We start from the raw sequence: 23,988 nt of genomic DNA, 5'->3' as shown, positions 1-23,988 counted from the left end.
TCCGCCTTAACTTAACTAAAATTTCAAGTAGCTCGAGTAGCGTAAAATCCAGCCCCTTCTGAGTGGGACTCTTAGCTTCTGTAAAAAGTCATTTTAACGTATTTCGCTCCTTCTTGCATGTAATGTGCCGCGGCAAAATACGCTTACTGATTTATGTTAGCAATTTTAGACTCTTAACTTTCTCTACGGGAGCTTAATAGACGACTACGGTGTATTATGCCGCGAGAAGAAAAAGAAAACTCCTTTGTGAGTGATCTAAGACAAGAACAAAGAGAGAGAGAGAGAGAGAGAGAGAGAGATAAAAGAGAAAGAAGAAAGGATATAATAGGCATATAATATTAAAAACTTGGTAATAAACCATAGCGCATATGATAAAGATATGAATTCTTACTTTCGATTTTGGATTTTGTGAGAGTATAATCTTATTATTAAATTGCCAAGGGAATATCTTCTTCCGGCGTGTGATCAACATTAACAGAGTCATCGCGCGTGGTTCTTAACGGAGATAAATGGATAGGACAGCTGAGACTCCGTGTCAATTTATGGAAGTGTCTTTAAAAGTGTCTTTTCAGAGATCTCACAAACAAGGAAACCGATGCCGCGGGAAAAAGAGAAAAAGAGAGGGTGCCTAAAACAGAGATTTTCTGTTAGAAAAGCCTGAAAAGCTTGTAAAGTTCATCGGTGTCTTTAGCGCAATATCGGCACGTTTTCAAAACAGGACACGTCCCTTGAAGCACGTCGAATGCATCTGTTCCCATCCATCAACGTTAGCCTTCGCATTATCGGCAAATTTAGAAGGCCAAAACCTCAAGTAGATTTTCCTCTTACCTTTTTCTCTCTCTCTCTCTCTCTCTCTCACTCGTCTCAATATACTTATTTAGATATAATTTCATTTGGTGAAGAAAATGCTCGCATGATACACGTTCTGCATAATAGATTTTCAAGAATATATCGTAGGACACAAGTTCCTTTTCGAAAGGAAGAGAAGATATCGTAATGATAATTTGACCCGAGTGCCATGACATCGATAAATAACTCTTAAAATAGTACTTCTATATCGAGTAGGTAGATGTAATATAATAAATGGATCGATATAGACGACTTCGACCTGTATCGCTCTTCTCGTTCTGTATCGCATATAAAATGGTAAGATGGTGCTCGGGCACGTTCGTGACACTTGGGGCTGTTGAGTCTAGACGTGGATATAAAGTCGAGCAACGTTACCACCCTCGAACGAACAAGTACACCAAATTTTCGATGGATATTTCCTTATGGATTCTTCGAGATGTTAGAAAAATGATCAAAATCTCTCGGAACTATATCCCATTTGTGTTCTCATTCTCCCACTCTTGAAGCTCGCGTGGGTGTGATGGTTCGCAATACGTAAATGCGGGAGAAACGTGGGGTATATCGAAAAACACGACCGTTCCGTCGACTTAACGCATAGTTCCTAATTCGAATCAGATTTCAAAGCGCTTCCTTTCTCTCTTCCTTGGTTAGTCGGTCCATTTCTCTTCTCCCTCTATCCCATGGTCGTGTAATAGTCGCGGAAGTTTTCGGTTAATACAACTCGCCGAAGCATTTTCCAGATGCTCGCTCGTAAAACGTCCGGCTGGACTTTTGTTCGCGCCGTGTTTCACACTTCAGACGGTGCTAACGCGCGTCGCTCGTCGACTTTTGAGGTATCGCAGAAGCACCCTCTGTGTACCTTCGCTGGTGTAAGTGTAGGGCCACCCTCCTTCATTCACGAGAAAAGTGCCTGCCGGGCCATCCGACTTTTCGAAGCTTCTGGGAATTCTCGAATTCTCGACCTCTCTATGCTTATTTTCATATCATTTTATTTCCTCTGAAATTTTTCCGTTCTATCTCTTTTAATATTCTCACGCAATGTAAATATATCAATTCATGAATGTTTATAAAAGTATCTTTAAGAAAGGTACGCATTTACATACATACATATATGTGTGTGTGTATGTGTGTGTGTGTGTGTGTATGTGTTTGTGTGTGTGTAGATGACTTATTGTCACGATTATCAGGGGTGTGAAATTTCTATTTAAAATATATTACATTTATTGGCGAGTAAGGACCGACGCGACGCTATGATTTAAACGGATGCATTAACTCGCAGAGCGGTGCATTAATTCCCAGTATTTTTGGTAGACTATATAGGAAGGAACCGGATAAGTGAAGCATCAAGTTAAAGACGTGGGTGTTTTAGGGACTCGTTTCGGGTATTCAAGGGGAGAGACGGTTGCCTTCTCGAAAGGAAACGCATAAAAACGTTCCTTGTGTCATAACATTACTGCTCTGAAATATTGCTTCGATTATGTTCGATAGACGACGTGAGCTCCGGACTAAAGACTAGTCTCTGCTCTCAGAAAAATTTAAAGCCGCCTTCAACTTTATGCTTTTCACTTCGTCGGGAATTTCGTCGACTCGTCTAAATCGAGACTTTTAATTCTTTACGATAATGTTATGTGTGTCGTAAAAGCAACGCCTTGGAAGAAGCGTACAGTTTTAATAGTAAAAAAAAAAAAAAAAAAAAAAAAAAGAAAAAAAGAGAAAAGATTAACACCATAAAAAAGAAAAGGATTGCACATTACGTCATTCGTTAGATATTATAGATTACGACATTTATTAGAATTATATAATGATTATCTATTGAAAATTATTAAAGGATTTAATTTGTATGCTTTACCAATGATCTACCGTCGTTAGAAAGTTACCATCGAGATACATATCGAAGTAAATGGCCCGTGAACGAGGTAGACTGACTTAAGAGAGGAACATCTGTCGGCCCCCTGGACTATCCTACGGACCCACCAAAAACTTCATTTGCCATCCGACAGTAAAAGGACCCTTCTTCGGTAACAAGTGCACTCATTACCACCCACGGTGACGGTAATCTTCTGTTATCCCACAAATCAACTACATTAGTCTAAACTAAGCGGTGTCCATTTCTTATTCCCCCATGTGAACCTAGAAAAACGTACTATACGTAATATTATTTCGTATAGGCCAATATAGATTACGTGGATGTAGTACCCCGTTCTCCTTTCGAAGAAAAGACAGAGAAAGAGAAAAACGTTCGGTCTCGCCATTGCTAATTTTCGAGGTCATATTTTTAGGTCCTCCCTGAATTGGTATAATTAGGAGAAAAGCAATGAAACGTGTACAAGGGAAGGGTAGGGGGGTACCTAACATTAGCCAAAAATAACTGTGTTCGCCGGGTAAGAATAGCGGATGGGAGGACATAAATGTTTTTGGTGTTACTGACCCGTCAAAATTCTCGGGAGTTTGACTCTCCACAACTTTGTCAGGCGAATGTCTTCAGAGTCCGTCGGATTCTACGATCTTAAAATTGCGTGCATTCGTAATACATATAGGGTGAGACCATAATAAGTTATCGTCAACTTCAATATCCACTTTAACATTGAATTTATCAAAAACGATTTCATTCGAGAGCAAATCACAAAATAATTATATCTATAGATAGATATTATTTCTGAAAATAGAATATCTTAAAAATAAATAAAACAAAAAAGCTAGCTTAGCTTAAAATTCAAGATTAGTACAAAAACTTAGAGAGAGAGAGAGAGAGAGAGAGAGAGAGGAGATCTTTTCGGATATTCGAGTAGAAGAAAAATCCTTTGGAAAGAAACGGTCCCAAAAAAAAAATCTAGTTCGGTGAAGCGAAGAATTTTGTCTGGTCTTTGATACACGTGTGACGTGACATGTGTCTTGTTGCGTAATCGATGTATGCGTGTCCGTACGTACATACGTTCCACCTAACAACCAAAGTTCCTAACTCTCTTAACCGTTTGACGTGTGTCAAATATTGAGCTACTCGTGTTACCTCGGTCTTCTTCCTCCCTCTCTTGGTAAGCCGAGATGACAACGTTGACCTAACAAAATACATGGGGATACAGTACTTACTCGGCTTTAGGAATGATGTTACATTTTTCGAGATAAACAGATTGAGAGAAATTTCTTATCGTTAATTTGTTCTATACGACGAGTAGGGCTAAATAGAAAAATACATTTGTTTCTCTCGTCGTTAATATATTATATCTTTTTTCTTATTTGCTTCGATGACTAATGCTTTTCAAATCGAACGTCGTTTAAAAGAATATGAAATATTAAAGAGGAAGAGAGAGAGAGAGAGAGAGAGAGAGAGACGTAATTTCTAGAAAAGGTTTCTATAGGGAAGATCCTGTGTCCAGTGCACACTAGCTTGGAGATTTATCTCACTAATCCCCGATGCTTTTAAAGATCACGTACGCCGGATTAGTGTTCCTGCCGCAGCTAAGAGAAAAAGTGCTTTCACAAAGCTTTTTTTACTATTTTTATATTCTACTGTACTCCTCGTACAGTAAATCAAATAGATATTAGAAATATAAGAATCCTATATAACGTTTAATTGCTTTGGTACTTACTAATCCGATGTATTTCAGGTTCGTCGTTAGAACGCTTTTTCCATTTTTAAAACCAACGAGATGTATGCATGTGTCTGTATATATATATATATATTGTAAAATTTAATTGTTAATATGTTATAAAATCAATCTTTGATAAAGACTTTGATACGATTTATCTTTTAATCCTATGGACAAAGAAAGTATAAAATAATTTGTTTTTACCTTCTAAATATTCTGATTTGTTATGAATAAGGTTCGTGTTTGTACATAGAAAATAGCGTAAGAAAATAAATTTCATTTTTTTCATTTTTAATACGAACGAAAAATCGATTTAATCTTACGAAAGATGTTCGAGAAGAACAATTTTTATTGTTACAAAACGCGTTTCAAGAAGGTCATACGAAACAAACACCCTAGAGCCACCATGTGGTATTGTTGGAAATTATTTTGCAAAAAAGGTTATTAGTTACCATCCGTTTGTAGCGCATGTAACTTCAGCGACACTTGTGGACAAAATATGAACTATAAGTGCAATGGGGTAATACTAAAGCCACTATGCACCTCTATAGCATCGTGTATAAGTTTTTCGCATTATCATACTACTTCTCTCGTACAATCTAACAATCGAGTTAATATGTAATAGAAATTTTTCTACGTAGTAAAAATAGTGGTACATGTGACAGAAGTAAAAAAAAAAAAAAAACAATCATATGATCAGATTATACGTCTCTAAAGGCAAATTAATTAAAAAGTTTTGTTAAAGAATGTTTGATTATAAAATTATCGAAAGTATTAATTTAATAAGTTTTCACATTTATAAAGGAAAAGTTTCGACCTTCAAGCATTGTAGTAAAACAAAAAAAAAAAAAAAAACTAACTCCGATAATTATCAAAATTAAGAAAAAGCACATTTTTGCCACAGAATTATCTGTCGAAAGAGTGACCGGGTTATCGTAGCTTCTTCGTGCGAACATTTGTGAGAACGTATATTTCTTCTTTGCGTTTGGAAATGTTCAGAAAATCTTAAGATCAGCTATTTATGCACGCAAAAATAGCAGAGATAAGTAGACCATCGCTACTTCACGGCGTAATACATCATTCAAGCGTGTATATGAAAATCAATAGTGGGGCGGGGGGGGGGGAAGTTATGAACTTCTTCTCTTTCGCCGTAAATTTCGAGAGGCGCCACAGATCAAAACTTTTTCTAAGCGAATAATTATCGAAAACGGTAGTATTTATTTCAACAATGAAAACAAGCATTATTGTTAATCAATTTTAATAGACAAATTCTCATTTTAAAGACCAAGGTTACATCTAGAACATATCTTTTTTCGAAAAAGCGTTTCATTTGTACATAAACTATTGTGGAAGAATATCATTCCTTTAGATGAATTTTTTCAAAGAAAATAAAACTTTGTCAAAGATTCGAAAAAGATATGTCCTAGATTAAATCTTCGTCCTTAAAACGAGACTTTGTTTATCGAAAATCATTCAAGAATTATTTCTCTACTTATTGATGGTGTTAACCATAATAGAAGAATGGGTAGTGAATAACCTTAACGCCATTTCTATAATTCGATTGTTAGGTTAAGCGGGAAATTTATATTGTCTATTGAAACTTTTGATACGATAGATCCACATATAAATTATTGACGACAATGTTTTCCTCGATTATGCCTGTAGTTCATATTTTGTCCATACCTGTCGCTTTAGTCACACACGCTTCGAGCAAAAGATAATGAACGGTTTTAAACTTAGATACTCGTGTTTATTTTCGTCCTATCTTTTCGGTTATATGTTCTTACATGTCCGGACGTCGTTTCATTAGAATACTTATTTATTTCTCCGTTGTCGATGATTATTAGCGATTTTATATTATCTATATCATAGTGTTTATAATATTAACATCGCAGAAATATTTATAAGAGGTATGTTGATCTCATATAGTTTAATGAGATCTATATCGAATATATTTAAATCTTATTAAATTTGGATTATAATTTTCACAGATAGATCGTATAAAGATCAGAGAAAGTATGTCGACAGAATTCCAAAATCTTTCTTCCGTAAGAAATTTTAAAGCAGCTCTGGCTATGAAACGACATTTGGGTAATCAAGAAAAAAGCTTTTGCACTACAAATAATCTAGAAGAATCTTTATCTATTTTGGCAGAGGTAAGATAAAAGAAGAAATTTAATTACATATAATGTTCATTCAATGATATCTATTTATAGGAGTTAGAATCTTTTAATATTTCACCAGTGAATGTAGATAACAGTGGAATTGAATCAATAGAATCGCTAAAGGAAATTTCTATGACATTAATAAATTCATTATGGAAGTTAATACATAAACATAGGATGTTAATGAAGTCCCACGATGAACTAAATGATACTTATGCAAAGATTTCAAATGACAATAATAATTTGAAGGTAAGATTATCAAAGTTATAAGATTTTTATTCATATTACATATAATTACATGCTGCATAGGGATATACCTCGAACAGTAAGTAATATTTATGATAATTTTATAATAATTAATCGTTCGTGTAACAATTAATAGATTCGTTTTAAATATAGAATCATGTTAAACGACTCAAAGAAGAATTGCAGAAAGGACATACCATGTTAGCACAAATACGGGAAAAGGAAAGAAGACTCAAAGTACAAAATGATGCCATTTTACGTGATTTAAAACAAGAAAAAAATGAGGTGACCAACTATAAGTTATATATGATTTATTTTTAATATCAAATGTAGAATATCTAACAAGTTAGTCTTAAACTGTAGGTAACCAAGTTAAAGAAGCAATCGTTATCGAAGGACAGTCAACACGAACACGAATTAAGAAGGATCATACAGAGCGGTAATAAACTACGGGAACAGTTACAGAAATCTACTGGTTCATATAGTTTCAAAATTTATTATTACTTACTCTATAATTATTATTAATTAATGCTTTTCAATCCTTTTCTTTGTATTTTCATGTAGGTACATATGTACCTAAAGACAAAGTAATACAAAAGGTACAGACTGATCATGAAAAAGAAGTAATGTTGTATAAACAAACGATATGCCGTTTAGAAGAAAATAACAGACTGATGTTACAAGAGATTAATGACTTAAAAGACTCGTTATCGCTTCATTCCACTGCTATCGATTTGCAAATGGAAGCATCTGGAGTTTGGACCGATACGGATGCATGAATAAAACTATATAGATTAATGACGATATTCGCGATGATACGAAGATGTGGATGAGATTTAATACGATAATAGAAAATAACGAATCGATCATATCATACCTCTGTAATGCACTGATTGTTTTCGAAAGATTATATATCCCGTCTATGAAGTGCATTCTTACGCATAATTTATACACTAATCACATACATAATAAAATAGTTCCTAATAACGATGGTTTTTGTAGTAAAATATTTTTACGTAGTAATACTGATATTTATTAGATATTTTTAGAATTTTGTATATTTCGAATAAACTAAATTGTTGTGTAGATTTTGGATTATGTCAGTTCTTCGGTGAATACACGGACGTCGTTTAGATCGAATTAATTACGGACGAACTGTCGAATACGTGAAGAATAAAAGTATCTCAAAGAAACATATGATTATGGTCGGTCTATTTGCATTTTCACCATTGCTTTTTGGACATTTGCAATTGCCTGCTTTGCAAATGGTATTGTTGCTTTCCAAAACGATTGGCGATTGGTTTGACGGTTGACCTCTCGTGTAAATGATAGCTGTGGGCAATCTGTTACCGTAACTCTCGATTTTATTCGACGACAGTCTGAGAGAACTTTTACCATCTGCACACGTGCTATTTATCTTTATATTCTTTGCAGCGAAGACATTCATGCTTACGTTAAAGAAAATATTGTCTCGAATTATCGCTAGTTCGCTTCCAATCGAAAGATTTCCCGATTTTTGCAACGCAAATTTCGAATTAACGATCTCCACTTTGGAAAAGTGTCCAAAGTTTAACAACGTCGAGATGTTTCGAAATTCGCAATTGATTATTTGCAATGTTTCACCCTTTTCCGAGATATTGAATCCTTCCATACGAGATATCGTAACATTAGCCATAACAAAGTGGTTCGTTTTAATCGCCGTAAACTGTTCTTCGAAATAATCGATGTGAACATTTCGTATCTCAAAGTGTTCGATGTTTTTTATATTCAAAAATGTGTCGTGCATGACAAAAGGTATTCTCTTTATATTCGACAATTCGAATCGTTTCAATTCGACCGAATTAAGAAACAACTCCAAAGTAAAAAGTTCGTTAATGTTCTTTACAACGAGTTCTTCGAGTTGATTTTCCTCGGTGAAACTGGAGAAGAGTAGATTTGCCGTCAAGCACGACGATAAACTCAGACTCGTCACGTTCTTATAATTGTATTCGTCTGGTAGATACAACTTCTAAAACAAAACATAAATGGATTAGAACGAGCGAGTGCGAGATAATAGGTGAGAACAATTTCGAAATGCGCGTGTGTGTGTTTGTGTGTCTATATATATATATATATATATATATGTATACCTGAGTCCCATCGCACTGGCATGTAACGCGTTTATTATCGATCTTACACTCTTCGCCAATGGAAGCCACCAAGCTAAATGATAATAGCAATGTAAATGCCGTTATTAATATATCTTTAACTCCCGACATATTTCCTTGGTGATTTTATCCTTTTAATGGTTCGTATATATAATTATTACATCAATATAATAATTTCCAAAGATTTTACCAAGATTTACTCTTTCCAGGACTCACTCGTTTCCGGTGGAAAAAAAATAAGAATATCGATTTTTCTTTTATCTTCACTTTGATTAGAGATCACATTCGTTACGATTTCTTACGAAGGGTCCAAAATTGAAGATCGTATTTTCTTCCGAGACTATCCGAGATAGTAATCTTCTCTTTACCAGATAGAGATAACTTTAATTCACTTTTATCACCGAATTACGTTTAATTATTCTTCGAGATATCGTTGAAAATCTCTGTCGAGATCAAACAAATCTTTTCCTTTACGAACCGTCCGATTCTCCAAACATGATTGAGATCGAGCACTACGAAAGTCAAACTATTTTATTCATCCGTGTCTCCATGTCCTTTTCGTTTACACTTCTCTCTGCTTTTTCTTTCTCTCTTTCTCTCTCGATGAAGATGGACAGTTCTTTCGTACCGCTTTTTACGATGAGTGACGTCCTCGTTATCGAGCTTACCGTTGAAATATATTTGAACGCATAAACGTTACCATCAAAATCGTGAACGATTATACTCGATATAACTCAACGACTGTAACGTCGACAAACTGGACTCGAAACTTTGCATTGCGTTTCAAGTTCGTCAATGTGAGAGGAGGAGACTTTTACGGTCAGAATATCCTGCTGGCGTAGCCCATGCGTGGAACTACATTTCATTATTCGACGATAACTTTTGTTGTAATTCTATGTTGGATGTTCCAATTATTTTTCCTATTCTTTTCGGATGTCATAAAAATATAAGAAAGATCTCTACAAGTAGAGAATACAACTCTTTTCTTCTTGCGTCTATAACGATAGTTACTTATCGTGCAGATATTAAAAAATAGAAAATATTTATTATATCCGTTTCATTTGGCGAAGATAATTAAAAATATCGTATCGGAAGAAAGTACGGTCGAGATATATTGGCTTTTATTGTTTTTGAAATTTTGAAACATTTAGTTTGAAGAATTTTTTTTTTCTAATTTCTTCCTATTAATTCTATTTTTCTTATTGTCTATAAAAAGAAAAAAAAAGAAAGAAAGAAAGAAAGAAAAAGAAGGATTTTTGAGGAAACGCAGACTTTTCATTCTTCCTCGAAATCATCAAACCACGATGAAAAGTTTCCTTATATCTTTTCCGTTTCGCTAGAGTTAAATATAAATATATATATATATATATATATATATATAGGGTGTTGCAGACGATATCGTCATAAAGTCGATTTTATATTAGATGAATCGACTCGATCGTACTTATTTCTTGACGTGTTTATGCACATTATGTACATGCAGATGTAGATATATATTATCTACACCTGCAGCCGCATAATCATGACGTTCCTCTAGATTCGATATTAGCGTAAATTAATTTATTCCGAATTCCTGGAGTAATGTAAGCCAGTAATACGCGCAAATTGCGCGAGAAATTGAAATTTAGATTAGGCTTGAGACGATATCAATAAATCTTTCGCTTATTAAAATTCTACTAACGTACAACATTGACTGAAAGACATTTCGATTCGAAGAAGAAAAAGATAAGAAAGAGAGAAGACGAAAAACAAGAGAGATAACAATTAAGAAATGCGACACACGCGTCTGTATATAGTAAATACATATATATGTATATATATACATATATATATATATATAAATATTTTTTTTTTTTTTTAACTATCGGCCTTGCCGACGAATATATAAATCTATTTAATGTACATATATTTAATAATAATAAATACATATGTGCGCGTTTACATGCACGTATTCATAGATCTAACTTACAATATGTTACAACATTCGTTGTTGTTTTACGATTCCGTAAAAGAGAAAAATTAATCATTTAAATACAGCAGACTCGTACGCTTCGTAATAACCCATTTAAAACTCGCTTTCTATCTCGTTTAGAGATACGAATCGAAAGAGGAAGAAGGGTAGAGGAGGGAAGACACTGCCACATCCTTTGCGGTTGACTACCGAAGGGGAATACCAGAGCCGTAATTTGTATGCATGGAGATATGCTCGCTATTTACATATGTATAAATGTCGCGTTAACGTATCTCGGTCTCCTTATTTTGCGAGCATCATCATCGTTCGGGACTTTTTTTCTGTTTTCTTTTGCTACCATATCTCATTCTTCTTCTCTTTCTTTTTCTCTCTTCCCAACCCTCCCCCACCCCCACCCCCAACCCTCCTCTATCTCTTTTTCTTTATATATGAGCGAGGAGAAAAAGAAAGGCGAGGGATAGAAAGAGATACCTAAATGTGTTTTGTGTTTCGGTGAAATAAATATAATTATTTTATGTTATTAATATAATTTTATACAAATTTCATATGTTACTTATATTTTCTGTTAATAGTACGGAACGCTCGAGTTATTAGCTCGAATCGAATGGAATAACCCTGTCTGATATTTATCATTTCGTTTGTTTTTTATTATTTCTCCTTTTTCTTTTTTTTTTGCTACTTAATAAAATTAGATTCATATAAAAAAAATACGCTCCGAATTTGAGATATGTACTACTGTACGTAAACTTGAGATCACAGAGATTGTTATTTGATATATTAAGATGTCTTCCTTTCTTTTTCGTTTTTTTTTTATTTCTTTTTTTTTTTTCTTTTTTATTTTTTTTAATTATCACTTATTAATTATTTGGCACGATTAATCGACACTGAGATTGTTAACGATTCTTACAATGAAAATACTGTAATGAACGACACGAAGATTGTTAGAGCTTTTTCCAAGCACTTATTTATGACTATATATATTATGTGAAATGGAAAAAAGAAGAAGTATAAGAAGAAAAAATTAGAAATATTAAAACGACGATGGAACAATCGGTACAATAATTATCACAGCGTTGTATCGAGATTAATGATTTATCGGCGAGTACGACACAATGATACCTATGAATACATAAAAGTAAGTACAAAAGAGACGTACTAACGTAAATAATAACAAATATTATTGTACAATTTATATCTAACGAATTCTCTTCGTTTGTTTTCGTATACTCTAAGAAGATCTAAGAAATTGGCAAGATCGAGAAATAGATTGTACGAAACGTTTTCTTCGCAGTAATATTATTAATATTATCGTGCGAATAAGAATCGTTGAAAATAATACAATTGACTTAAACATGAAGGTATTAAATAAAAATCAGACAACGAAACAAAAAAGAAGAAACAACGATCTTTTCTCGATATATATGTATGTAAGTAAGTAGTATACCCGTAAACAGTAATCGGTTACTTAAAAAAAAAAAAAATTAGAATAAAATTAAACGAAAAAAGCGCCTCTACATCGAGTATCAGAAATATCTCGACTTTAGTCGCTTCAGTCTTTCCTTTTTGTCTTTCTTTTTTCTTTTTAAATTTAATTCGTTTCCTTTTCTTTCTTTTAATATTATTTTCATATCGTAGGAAACAGCGAAGTTATGTCAGTCTCCGTGCCTCGTGTCGAGTCAAAATTTCTTATAAAAGATCCGCCTGATGAGATCCTTCCTTCCGGCCGATACCAAAGCGAGCGGTGTCTTCCCTTGCTTATTGTGAATGTTACTCTGCCCTCCGGCCTGAGTCAAGAGCCAGCACACTTCCTTTTGCCTTTCCAAAGGGACCGAATACGAAGCAGCGGCAGCCATATGCAACGGAGTGTTGTATTCGTAATTTGTCGCGTTCACCGTGCTGGAACTAGCTTTACTTAACAACACCTGTTGAAATAACAACGTTATTGTCTCTCTCTCTCTCTCTCTTCTCTTAGTCTGTAATAGTAGTGGTAGTAGTATAAATAAGACTCTATTTTTATACGCGCTAACGTAATAGAATAAATGGTACAAGCGTAAGGATGATAGCTAAGTGTTTAAATGATCTCAAGAGGACGAGGATCAATTATAATATTATCATATTACGTGTGTGCATGTATGCATAATTATCAACAACCAATGTAAAAGAGGAAGATACGAAAGTGATAGAGATATGTTTTATATTACATTGAATTGCGTCCTACACAATGTTACAAAGTCAATGAATACTATGCATATAAATTAATTTACATATAGTTGTTGAAATATATTAAGAAGAGGAAAATAAAGTTGAAAATTGATTGCTTTTAAATTACATTGTTTTGAAAATATAAAATAAGATATAAAATAATTAAATTAAGAAGAGAAAATAGAGAATCTTTATACTTTTCTTATTACTTCTTATTACTCTTATTTCGTGTATCCTCTACCTTACTAAATATGGAACTATATTATTTGTATATGTGTATACTATATACATATATATACACATATGTATACCTTGACGAGAGCCGGATCACAACTGAGCGCGGCAGCCATGTGCAAGACTGTGTCGCCGCGTTTGGTGTCCTTTATATTTAGATCCGCTCCATTGTCTAGAAGCAAACGAACCGTGGCTACGGCCTTGGGACCTCTTCCCGTTGGATCGTGGGACTCTACCGCCGTGTGTAAAGCGGTTCTTCCTTTAAAAAAAAAAAACCAAAAACAAAAATAAAACGAATGAGTCCCTCTAATTGATTGATTCTCGGTAAATATGTCTACGATCCATATATATATATATATATATATATATATATATATATATATATATATACATATATATACAATCGTTCATTCGAGTAGATAAAAATCTTTAGAATAACGACAACTTTTTTATGATTGAATAGGATTATGATTTATAGATAGGAATAGCTAATGATAATGCTAACCATCGTAGTTGCATTTGGAGAGATCAAAGACAGCGTTCCCTTGACTAGTCTTTAGGGCCAGTAACTCGGCCAAAACTTCGCCATGTGAGTCTCCTCTCGCTGACACCGAGTGTATCAAGGTATCACCCTGTAAAAATGGATAAAAAAAAAAAAATATAGATGTTAAAGGAGACCAAAGTGAAAGATCAATTACGAGTTGAAACGAAAAGTGATAATAGAGAAAGTTAGTTTAAAATATATAGTTTAAAAAATATATTTATCAAAGCCATGGTCAGCATTAGTATTTTTAAACAAACATTCGCGATAAAAGCTATTCGTCCGAGATAATATCGTCGCGGTTTCCAAGAATTTCAATTTGCTAACGAAACGCGTTACTATTTTTAATCTTGGAATTTCCCCGCGACTACGACAACAACGTTTTACTTACTCGTGTATGATAGAGTTTTTGATTTATGTCGATTCCTTTTTGAAGCATCGTTGCCGCGAGATAACCTGCTATATAGGGCATTTCTGGACAACTCATAGCAGCTAAGTAGAGAGCGTCCTCGCCACGATTGTTTTTCGTCGATAAGGCATCCTTCACCTTGCTTAACCTTTCTACTAATGGTACGAGATAGACCTTCTTTTTCGCCAACTCATCCGGATTACCCACCAAACGCATCAGCTCTCTATGTATATAAGAAATTATTAAGAAAAGGCAAAAAATAAAGTGATATAATTATCGTTTATGGTTCGTCAAAGAAAAATTTTATCTCGTAATTTTTACTAACGTATCGCCATCCTCGTCTGCTTTAGCGAGTTCTTCCTCTGGTATCTTCAACAAATGGATCATAGCTTTTTCCACATCTTTAGGGTTAAGCCCTTCCTTCAGTCTCTCGCTTGCACCAACACTTGGTAAATTTAAGGATGGCCATGGGACAATATACCTTTCGTTCGATCTAACAATACAAATTCTAGGATATAAAACGCGACAAATGTTATTTGAATGAAATGACTTACCTCGGCGGCCGATTAGATTTGAATGAAGATACCATCTTTGGTATTTGAAAATCGTTGAACGTGACATCGTAAGATAGTTCCGAGGTACTGAAACATCGCCTTTTGTTCTCATCGATATCGTTCGAAGTCGATGAGAGGGTTGAAAATGATTGAAGAGACGTAGGCAACGAACACGTATTTGTTTCGTTCGAAGGATTTTTACCATTGGTATATGTTAAATTTGTGCTTGGTTCTAACGCGTTTGAACTCTGATATCTCATTTCATTACCGGCATTCCATACGTCATTGTAATCGTAAAAGTTCGAACAATCGGTTTGACTTAGACCGTAAAGATCGCTGCTTTGATTTTGCGCGCCAACATACGTATAAGAGAAATTGTTTGGACTAGTGGAATAATCAGGGATCCTAGGGTGTTGGTTTCCATAATTGGAGGAAGAAGTGGACGGGAAGGTTTGGATGTCGTTCTTACGAGATGAAAGAGGCACGGTATCGTTAGAAATTTGTTGAAGATTATTTTCGAAACTTTTTACACTAGAAGGTCTTATATCTTCGTAGCTGCTAGGGAAATTGTTAGATCTTGGTACGACTTGAGCTTCTTCGTTTCCTTTGCATTCGTTCCCTTGGTTTCTAAGGACCTCGTCTAACAATTGCAATTCATTGCTATCGAAGGTATTGATGGTTTCGTTCCCAGTAATATTTCCTTGATCATCGGGAAAAGTACCCCAAATGGAAAAACATGCGAGATCTTCGTGAAGTCGCTCTTCTACTTGTTGACTCAGCGGCGTTTGATAATTCAATGGACTAGGGGTATCACCGTAAGATTGACTCGAGGACGAAGGTGATGATTGGCCTTGCATTAGCGTATACGTTGGGGCGATCTAAATAAAAAATATGTAAATAAGTATACTACATAAATATGAGTAGAGATGTCCGATGCGAAAGATAAGAACATTACTCGCAAAATAATGAATCATATTGGTTAATAAGAGTGAGTAAGAGCGTATCAATTAATACCTGTGGCGAGCCAAGGGGACTACCGGAAACATTATATGGCATTAACTGAGATTCCAATTGCATTCCGGAGCCTGGTGATTGGGCGCGACTCGAGCATCTACTGTTTGATCGAGAAACTGCTACGTTGTAGCAACTTAAAGGGGAGTCCGGCCATGTTCTCGTCGCTTGAGAAACAATCGAATTACCTTGACCGAGAATCGTCAATACCGAATTCTCACCATGATCGTTCACGACGATCGATGGAATGGGGGTTGTAGTCTATAATCGATAAAAATATTTCCACTGTATAAATTTTACTTGCTAATTCTGTTTGAATCATATAATAGCAAATAATTACTAACCTTATTCATCGAGTTATTCCCCTCAAAAATATTCGCCTGATCGTCATTAGTTTTACTCGGCCAATCATTCTCCAATATGCGCCATATTCCATTATTCGTTTGTTCCCCCTTGGATTCCGCGAACGATTTTTCCGCGTTCTGTTGCTTACGCGTGATACTCATATTTGCCGATTGATTCCTCGCGGTCCAATTGGTAGGATTTTTCGAATATGGACAATTACGAGTGAATTTAATCTTGATCGAATTACGTTCTACGAGATCCGGAGCGTCCAAAGAATTCTGATCGCAATTTTCGTCGTTGAATGAATTTCGTCTTTCTAACAAAACGTCAAACGCAGGATCCATTGATCTCTCCTCTTGAACGAACTCTTGTAAATCCGCTATCTTCTCGTAACTCGAATCAATTTCACGAAAAGATCGTAAATCGATTCTACCGATGACTTTGTCAAATTTCTTCTGGGTCAGATTCATTTCGTGTAAATCGCCTACTTCCTGAAATTCGCTGACTCGTTTATCGTCTTGTCTCATGAATAGCCTTCTATAGTCTTCGGTCTGTTCGTTGGTGGTCAACATCTCACGACCGCTACCACTTCCTTGATCTTCGTAGTACGGAAGTAATACGACAGAACGATCGGAAACTGAGGAACGATTCGACGATGTTGTTTTGTCGATCCTTACGCTAGGTATCGTATTCGCGTTCGTCATATCTTTCGAAGGACAACTCGTTTCTAGCTCCTCCTCCTTCTCCTCCTCCTCCTCCTCCTACTCTCCCTTCCTTCCCTTCCTTCTCCTTCTCCTCTTCCTCTTCTTTTTCTACTTATTTAATACTTTTGAACGACGCTCTGAAAAAGATTAAAAAAGGAAAGGAAAAAAAACACGTTCGAACGAGTTTCGAATTAAAATCAATCGCAATTATCGATCATTTCGATTTAAAACAACTCACCTCGTCTTGTAACTTTTTTGAGAACGATATTCACGAATCAATCCTCGCAAGTTCACCAATCTCATAGCCGTTCCTGAAACGACGATCATCTATGAGAATACAACAATTCGATACCAATTATGATTTATAAATTTTTATTGGTTCATTTCAATTTGTTCTTTCTCGTTTGAAATCGCTTATATCCATTATCTCAGACGAAATCATTTATCTTTTACGTTGGATTTATATCGGAGGAACTGTTTCTTTCGTTACTTTGACTCTATATTTAAATACATTTTTTCTTAGATAAAAAAGGAAAAGAGAGAGAGAGAGAGAGAGAGAGAGAAAGATTGAGAATCAGTTCTATGTCGTCGACGCTTATATGTGCAATATTTTTTTCCCTCGAATTGCATGATTTCATGGAAAGAACTCGTGCTCCTTCGTGCATTTATTTTACATTTTCTTTTTAACGTTCGACGCGTGCGACCAGACAATAATACTACTTATTTGCATGCAATGTCTCTTGTAGATCTAGTACATTTATATGCGATAATACTTATTTTCTTCTACGCATCATATAGAATTTGTTGGTATAGATATGTAAAGGATATTATCGTCGACTTTAAATCGGATTAACAAATTTTTGTTAACATATAAATAATATTTATATAATAAATAAAATTTAACCTTGTGTGATTACAGAATCATTGAAATTCGGGCGGAATTAAACAATGACTCGACGATAAGAAATCGAACGTAATTTTTTACTTTGAGTCATGATTCGTCCGTTAATTTCTTTGTTTTTTGTTTTTCTTTTTTTTTTTTTTATTATCTGAACGTTCGAACGTTCTATCCTTGAAAATATCGCTTCATTGGTGCTTCCACGAAAGTGCATTTTTTGTATCTTTGTTTTTTTTCTTGTTTTCGACCTCTTCGTCATGTTCTTTCTAAAAAAGAAATACATACTCGAAACGTTGTGTTTCTTTTCTTTTTTTTTTTTTATTTATTTTTTTTTTTTTCTTTTTTCTTTTCATACGATTCGCTCGAATGAATTCGACGAAGAATCTCAAACGAGATTCAAACGATGACTCAATTCAATAGTTGAATAATCTTATTAGACAAGTGAAAAAAAAAGCGTCTGAGAATGCGCTCCTCTAGTGGTGCATTATAAATAATATCTCGTAATAACTTTAATTAATGTTACAATCAATTCGAACAGATTTAATGTATGTAAGTTGGTCATTTGAAACGTACGGAAATGGGTAAATAGTTGAAATACAAATTCAATCCCCCGGAATGTTTCTAAATGAATGAAATTTTTTTTTTAGAACGAAACGAATAATATAACAAGGTTAAATGTGTGGCAATGCGATCGAATCAAGATACGGAAAAATAAAGGGCGGAAGAGATGAAGAACGACGGATAGAGAGTAGAATAAAAAAAAAAAAAGAATAAATAAAAAAGAATAAATAAAAAAGAATAAATAAAAAAGAACAAAGGGAGAGAAAAAAAGATTCGCGTTGCAGTAATCACGTTGATCGTCGTCAATTATCGCCACGAGAGTCTATTTACGTTCCACAACGTACATCAAAACAAGTCTGCCGTGAACGATCTCTCTCTCAATCGTGCTCTTACATCTCTATCTATAATCTGTTTGTGTACATCTATAAAACGGTCTGTCTACGGTACGAGTTCACACGGCTTACCACGTGAGAGAGCACAATTATCCATTTGTACGTATGAGTTTTGTTTGTAAACTTGTAGTAAATAATCTTTCTATTACGTATTCTTGAACTATTTATAAACTCCTTGTTTAATCATATCGCGAAATTTATGTATCGAACCAATATATATTTACATACATTTGTAAAATATATCTACGCTTTTTTGTCTTTTTTATTTCTCTCTCTCTCTCTCTCTCTCTCTCTCTCTCTCTCTCTCTTTCGTTTCTTTCTTTGCCTGTAGTTCACTGTGCGATTAATTTTTACGACGTTCGGTACGACTCAACTAATGAGCATATGTTATTTTTTTTTTTTCCAAAAAGGAAGAGAGAGACGGAGAGAGAGTGAGAGAGAGAAAGAGAGAAATGAAAAAAAAAATATCATTACCTTCAATAAAACCGAGATGATTTAGTGGCACTAAAGGTAGCGTCACACGAGTCACCTAAATTATATATCGGCGCGACAATAAACGATATCACGTGCAATGTCGCTTCGATAATTTCGATGACCTCTCGTACACTTGCAAACGATATCCTTAATAACGATCTTTATCGTTAATCCTTGTAACTTGTAACTATGAGATTGTTAAAAATGAAAGAAACGATATCCTTCGATTTAATTTTATTACATATAATCCTCCTTAATAGGATCATACAATTCATCATTAAGATTTTCGTTCACCAAAATAATATTTATATGTAAGAAGAAAAGGAGGAAAAAAAGAAAAAGAAAAAAAAGAAAAAAGAATAAGAGATCAAGTTCTTCGCTCCTTTTCTTTCATTCGATAGATCGCACGATCGATCGAGCGATCTATTATTTTCGTCCTTGTTGATATATTATTATTTAAAACACACTTGTCTGTTTCAATCGTTTGGACAACACTGACGATACTTGTTCTGGTCAAAGTGATTTTATCGTTCCGTTGTCCTCGCGCAACACGTGCATTGGCCGAAAGAGAATGTTCGATATGTCGTCGAACGAAAGACGAGGAAGATCGGATCACGATCGATACGAACCGAGCGCGGTATCGCATCTGTCAATTTATACATCCACCAACGACGAATATCCGATCTCTGCGCTCGCTCGTTCACGACACGCATGCTCGACTGCGCAACTGTTGCTCGGTGAGGTCCCGCGCGACACCAGTATCGTAACTATTCTAATATTTAACACTTCGTTTTACTATCTAATCGCTTCGCTTTTACGGAATTAAACATTTTCTAAATATTTTACGAATTAACATTAACCATTTAAAATTATTAACACTCAGTGGTATTTTCTTTTCCTTTCTATTTTTTTTCTTTTTTTTTTTTTTCTTTTTTTTTTGTTTTTCTTCAAATTCCTTCCGTTCCCTTGTCCGATATAATCCATATACACTACATTATATTCGTATTATATTTAATTATATTAAATAATTATATTATTATATTAACTATATATATAGTGTGTGTGTGTGTGTGTGTGTGTGTATATATATATATATATGTATATATAGGAGGAGGAAAACGAAATTGTTAATTACGAAAATCTTACAAATCCTTCGGATCTTTCATAAATGCATTTATCGATTGCAAATAATTACTCTTAATTGCGATTACTTTTTACGATGTTAGAAAGATACGATCATTCGTGCATCGTATTATTCATCTTTTTCAAAGAGAAAAAGAAAGATATGAAAGGAAAAAAATAAAAAGAAAGAAAAAAGAAGAAAGAAAAAAAAAGCAATTTATTATCTTCGATAAAAGCGAGACGGACGTTTAAGTATAGCACTAAAGGTAACGTCATTGACGCGATGTAATTTCGTAAACATTAAGTGACGCGATGTTAATCGTCGTATAACGATACAGCTTATATTATTGGCCAGTATTAGTATTATAAAAATAGATGTGTAATTTGTCTAGAAATCATGATAGGTTTCAAGATTCCATGGTAGATACGTCATTGAGTGCCGGAGGCCGTCGTGCTGGGGAGAGGGAAGAAACGAATGTTGAGCGCGCGTACGTCATCGGGAGTAGCGTTTTTCCATTTTTCGTAGATTCGAACTCGCGAAAGAACCTCGAGATCGAATCGTCGTCGTCGTTGTCATCGTTAACCTGAACGAAATCATGCACCTAACTCGGTTCGAACGACTCGAAGGAAGGACGACCAGTTCTCTCACTCTTTTTTTTTTATTTCATCTCTATCTATCTATCCGTCTCTCTCTCTCTCTCTCTCTCTCTCTCTCTCTCTCTCTCTCTCTCTCTTTCTTTCACTCTGTACAGATGCATCGGACGAATAAGTTGGAATTCGTAATCATGAATTATCGTACAGGGAACTTCGTGCTTTCTTCGAAAGTATTTACGATTTCGAAAGATCAAACAGATAGAAATAATAGGCGTGAATTGCGAGAAGCACGAGGATCGAAGAAGATCCTACTCTATCGAGATGGGCATTTAGATTGAAATGTCACTGTAGTGTCATAGTTTACGGAAAAAAATCTTCTCGATTCTTTTTCTTCTTCTTCTTCTTCTTCTTCTTCTTTTACTTCCTTATTTTCTTTTTTCTATCCTCTTTTTCGTTAATCCTTCCAAAGTCAATTTAAATAACGTATCGATGATTTCGTACGTACGATGAGTCAATATCTTTATTCGCCGAGATTCGTAAGAAAACATTAAAGTCATTAAAGGTATTTATGTACGTAGAGTCATTTGTGTCGAATCTTTAACTTCTTCTAATTCGAAAGCCATTAAAGTTATCTTATTTGACGAAATTTATAATCCATAAAAAATTACGATTTAAACGGGCCAACCTTTAAGTTATGTACAAATTGAATCGAAAACAAAAATATTGTGATTAATAATTGTCCCGGAAAATGAATTTCATCGTCGAATTTCTTTTCGAACGACCATTCGTAAAATTCATATGGAAATTCTGGAAATTCCAAATGGATCTCTCTGTTGAAAGATTGTGGCTTATCTGGTTGGTTGAGTCAGCAACCATATACGATTCGAAGTTTAATGACACTGTACGCTCGTAAGGAAAAGGGGGAGAACCATGAGTGAATGTTAACTCTGATAGCGACTTGCTCACTGGACCGCAGAGTATACGTGACGCGATTGTTTAACTCGTTTCAATAAAAAGAAGAAAATATTAATAAAGAATAAATTAACGAACGAATGAATAAATGAATAAATAAATGATAAATAAATGAAATGTGAAAAGTTGCGCAAAATTTATTTTCTCCGTGTAAAAGAGAGAGCGAGAGAGAGAGAGAGAGAGAGAGAGAGTGAGAGGGGAGGATGTCCAAGAATAGTTATCATTTTTCTTTTCCTTCTTCTTTCAATTCACCCATGTAACGATATTACGATTGTGTAATCCTGTTATTGTGTTATTCCTGCAAGGGAAAGGTAGCCGTGATTCTTTGACGTCAATGTAAACTTACTTGGAATCAGGAAATCGATGCGTGAGCGCAGTAACGAGCTACGACTGGTCACTACTTACAATTAGCAGACGCTATTAGTTGGTATCGCTCGTGTCTCGGTAATTCTAAGCGCAGGCGCGAAACGAAGAAAAATAGAGGAAGAAAGAAATGATGAAGAAGGAGAGAAACGTAGATCGTATGGGAAGATTTGACTTGTGAAATAATTGTTTTCCATTCATTTTTATGACGTAGATAGGCAAACGTAGAAAGCGTTGAGACATGAGAGAACGGTTAGCCTGTTTTAAACTCGTTAAATTTATAATTAACCACGCGTCGTTATATCACGTCCTTACAACACACGTGTCGATTAAATGATGACCATGAGATATTCTACGTAAAACTTTTAATTGAAAATTTCCGAATCTACGTCATAGAATCGAATAATATATAAAGATAAAACGACGTTTTTCTTCGTCCTTGTCAAAATTGTTTTATATCGTGTATAAAAAGATTTGTTTTTTTTTTACATGTTTCTTTTTCTTTTTTTTCCTTACCAATAAGATTTTTCTACGCGATAAGGAACATAAACGATATTGATACGCTAAATAATCCTATTCTAAGGCACGTTCGCCGATGGTATGCCCGGAGTTTATATACAGTCAGCAAGTGTCGATAATTATCGATCTGATTCATACGTGAAGCGTTTAATCATTTAATCGATCGAAACGAAAGGTTCCGATCGATCGATTGAATGTACGATTAAGTCCAAAGTAAACGGGGTAAATGAGTTTTCACGTTCAATGGAGTGGTCGACGACCGAGTTGCTTGTGTTTCTGCGAGTACACGTTAAAATACTTCTTCTTAATGACTACTTTGTTGGCACTTTCGCTCTCGGACGTTTATTCGAGTCGTTGAAAATTTCAAGACTCTTTTCTTTCCAAGTCTATAAGCTTTTATGAAAACCTTTAGTCGATAAAATAAACAAAATCGTCGAAGGAAAATAAATTTGAACTATAGAATTTAGATATCGTATCTATACGATTGAAAAGAAATATCTAAATAAGTAATTAGAATGCGTATATATCTATTAAATAAATTCTTGTTTATATATCTACATACGTTAAACGACGCGCGTACGAGCGCGTGCCAGAGTCCGTGAAAGTATCATTAATCGCAGACGATCTGTCTCGTTGATGTCTCCGACCAGTCATCGTACTTCTTCGTCACCGTTTACTATAAAGAAAGAGAATATTTGCGAGGTATCTAAATGCTTAAAAAAAATGTTTTCCTACGAGACTCGAGAAACTTTAATTTTATCCGAGTTTCTAAATCCTAGAAAATTGAAAAGTTTCGAAGAAGGAGAAGAGAAAAAAAGAAGATGTATATATGTGTGTGGGTGTGTGTGCGTGTGTGTATAACGAGGGATAAGGAAGACCGAAACGAACGATGAGAAATTCATTCTCGTTAGAAACAACAATATGTAGTATGTACATATGTACGTGCATAAGTGTGCTATCGTGACACGACATCCTTCTTATCGCGAAGCACTCAAAATATGGTATATAAGACGTTTCTTTGGATGCTCGTTAACGAAGAACATCGTACATTCGTAATCGCTTTAATACGAGTATTTGCGACTAGACGATAAACTAAGTGCGTATTTAAAGACGATAATAAGTAAGTA

At 34.7% G+C, this 23,988-nt stretch overlaps 4 protein-coding genes and 1 long non-coding RNA gene across 13 annotated transcripts in view; 3 read left to right on the top strand and 2 right to left on the bottom strand.

The window, feature by feature from the left end:
* The first annotated feature begins 5,016 nt into the window (after positions 1-5,016).
* On the top strand, positions 5,017-7,626 carry LOC118440004 (afadin- and alpha-actinin-binding protein-like). Of its 2 annotated transcripts, none has more exons than XM_035862425.2 (6): positions 5,017-6,346; positions 6,428-6,592; positions 6,653-6,850; positions 7,001-7,132; positions 7,211-7,286; positions 7,412-7,626. In XM_035862425.2, the coding sequence occupies exons 2-6, from the start codon at positions 6,455-6,457 to the stop codon at positions 7,624-7,626; spliced, it is 759 nt and encodes a 252-aa protein (XP_035718318.1). In that variant the 5' UTR covers positions 5,017-6,346; positions 6,428-6,454. The 2 variants fall into 2 exon arrangements, with proteins under 2 accessions (XP_035718318.1, XP_035718317.1); XM_035862424.2 differs by having other exon boundaries at positions 5,022-6,346; positions 7,211-7,322.
* A 365-nt stretch (positions 7,627-7,991) lies between these two features.
* LOC118440003 (uncharacterized) lies at positions 7,992-9,848 on the bottom strand. Its single transcript, XM_035862423.2, has 2 exons — positions 8,977-9,848; positions 7,992-8,855 (listed from the first exon to the last, which is right to left on the bottom strand). Exons 1-2 carry the CDS (start codon positions 9,103-9,105, stop codon positions 7,992-7,994), a joined length of 993 nt encoding a protein of 330 aa, XP_035718316.1. The 5' UTR covers positions 9,106-9,848.
* A 1,515-nt stretch (positions 9,849-11,363) lies between these two features.
* LOC118440008 (uncharacterized) lies at positions 11,364-13,356 on the top strand. Of its 3 annotated transcripts, none has more exons than XR_014982595.1 (2): positions 11,364-12,393; positions 12,602-13,356. It is a non-coding gene; the product is annotated as an uncharacterized LOC118440008 (long non-coding RNA). The 3 variants fall into 3 exon arrangements; XR_014982593.1 differs by having other exon boundaries at positions 11,961-12,101; XR_014982594.1 differs by having other exon boundaries at positions 11,967-12,101; positions 12,200-13,356.
* Positions 12,643-23,477, bottom strand: LOC118439997 (uncharacterized). Of its 3 annotated transcripts, none has more exons than XM_085659372.1 (10): positions 23,424-23,477; positions 17,205-17,277; positions 16,262-17,103; positions 15,921-16,178; positions 14,907-15,784; positions 14,678-14,845; positions 14,335-14,575; positions 13,908-14,034; positions 13,480-13,661; positions 12,643-12,888 (listed from the first exon to the last, which is right to left on the bottom strand). In XM_085659372.1, the coding sequence occupies exons 3-10, from the start codon at positions 16,964-16,966 to the stop codon at positions 12,643-12,645; spliced, it is 2,805 nt and encodes a 934-aa protein (XP_085515498.1). In that variant the 5' UTR covers positions 16,967-17,103; positions 17,205-17,277; positions 23,424-23,477. The 3 variants fall into 3 exon arrangements, with proteins under 3 accessions (XP_085515498.1, XP_035718281.2, XP_035718280.2); XM_035862388.2 differs by lacking the exon at positions 23,424-23,477 and adding an exon at positions 22,326-22,378; XM_035862387.2 differs by lacking the exon at positions 23,424-23,477 and adding an exon at positions 19,292-19,487.
* LOC118439998 (dynein axonemal intermediate chain 7 homolog) overlaps positions 18,828-23,988 on the top strand; it is a 22,985-nt gene continuing 17,824 nt past the window's right edge. Inside the window, exon 1 of one of the 4 annotated variants that reach the window (XM_035862389.2) lies at positions 18,828-18,916. The gene's annotated coding sequence lies outside the window, so the exon portion shown is untranslated. Of the gene's footprint in view, positions 18,917-19,906; positions 20,029-23,414; positions 23,982-23,988 lie in introns of those variants that run through there. The other 3 variants (XM_085659377.1, XM_085659382.1, XM_085659383.1) reach the window with 3 other exon arrangements.

The sequence above is a fragment of the Vespa mandarinia genome, chromosome 9 (genome assembly GCF_050613455.1).
Source record: "Vespa mandarinia isolate Hongniang chromosome 9, ASM5061345v1, whole genome shotgun sequence".
NCBI classification, from domain to species: domain Eukaryota; kingdom Metazoa; phylum Arthropoda; class Insecta; order Hymenoptera; family Vespidae; genus Vespa; species Vespa mandarinia.
This window is presented reverse-complemented; position numbering and strand designations above follow the sequence as displayed.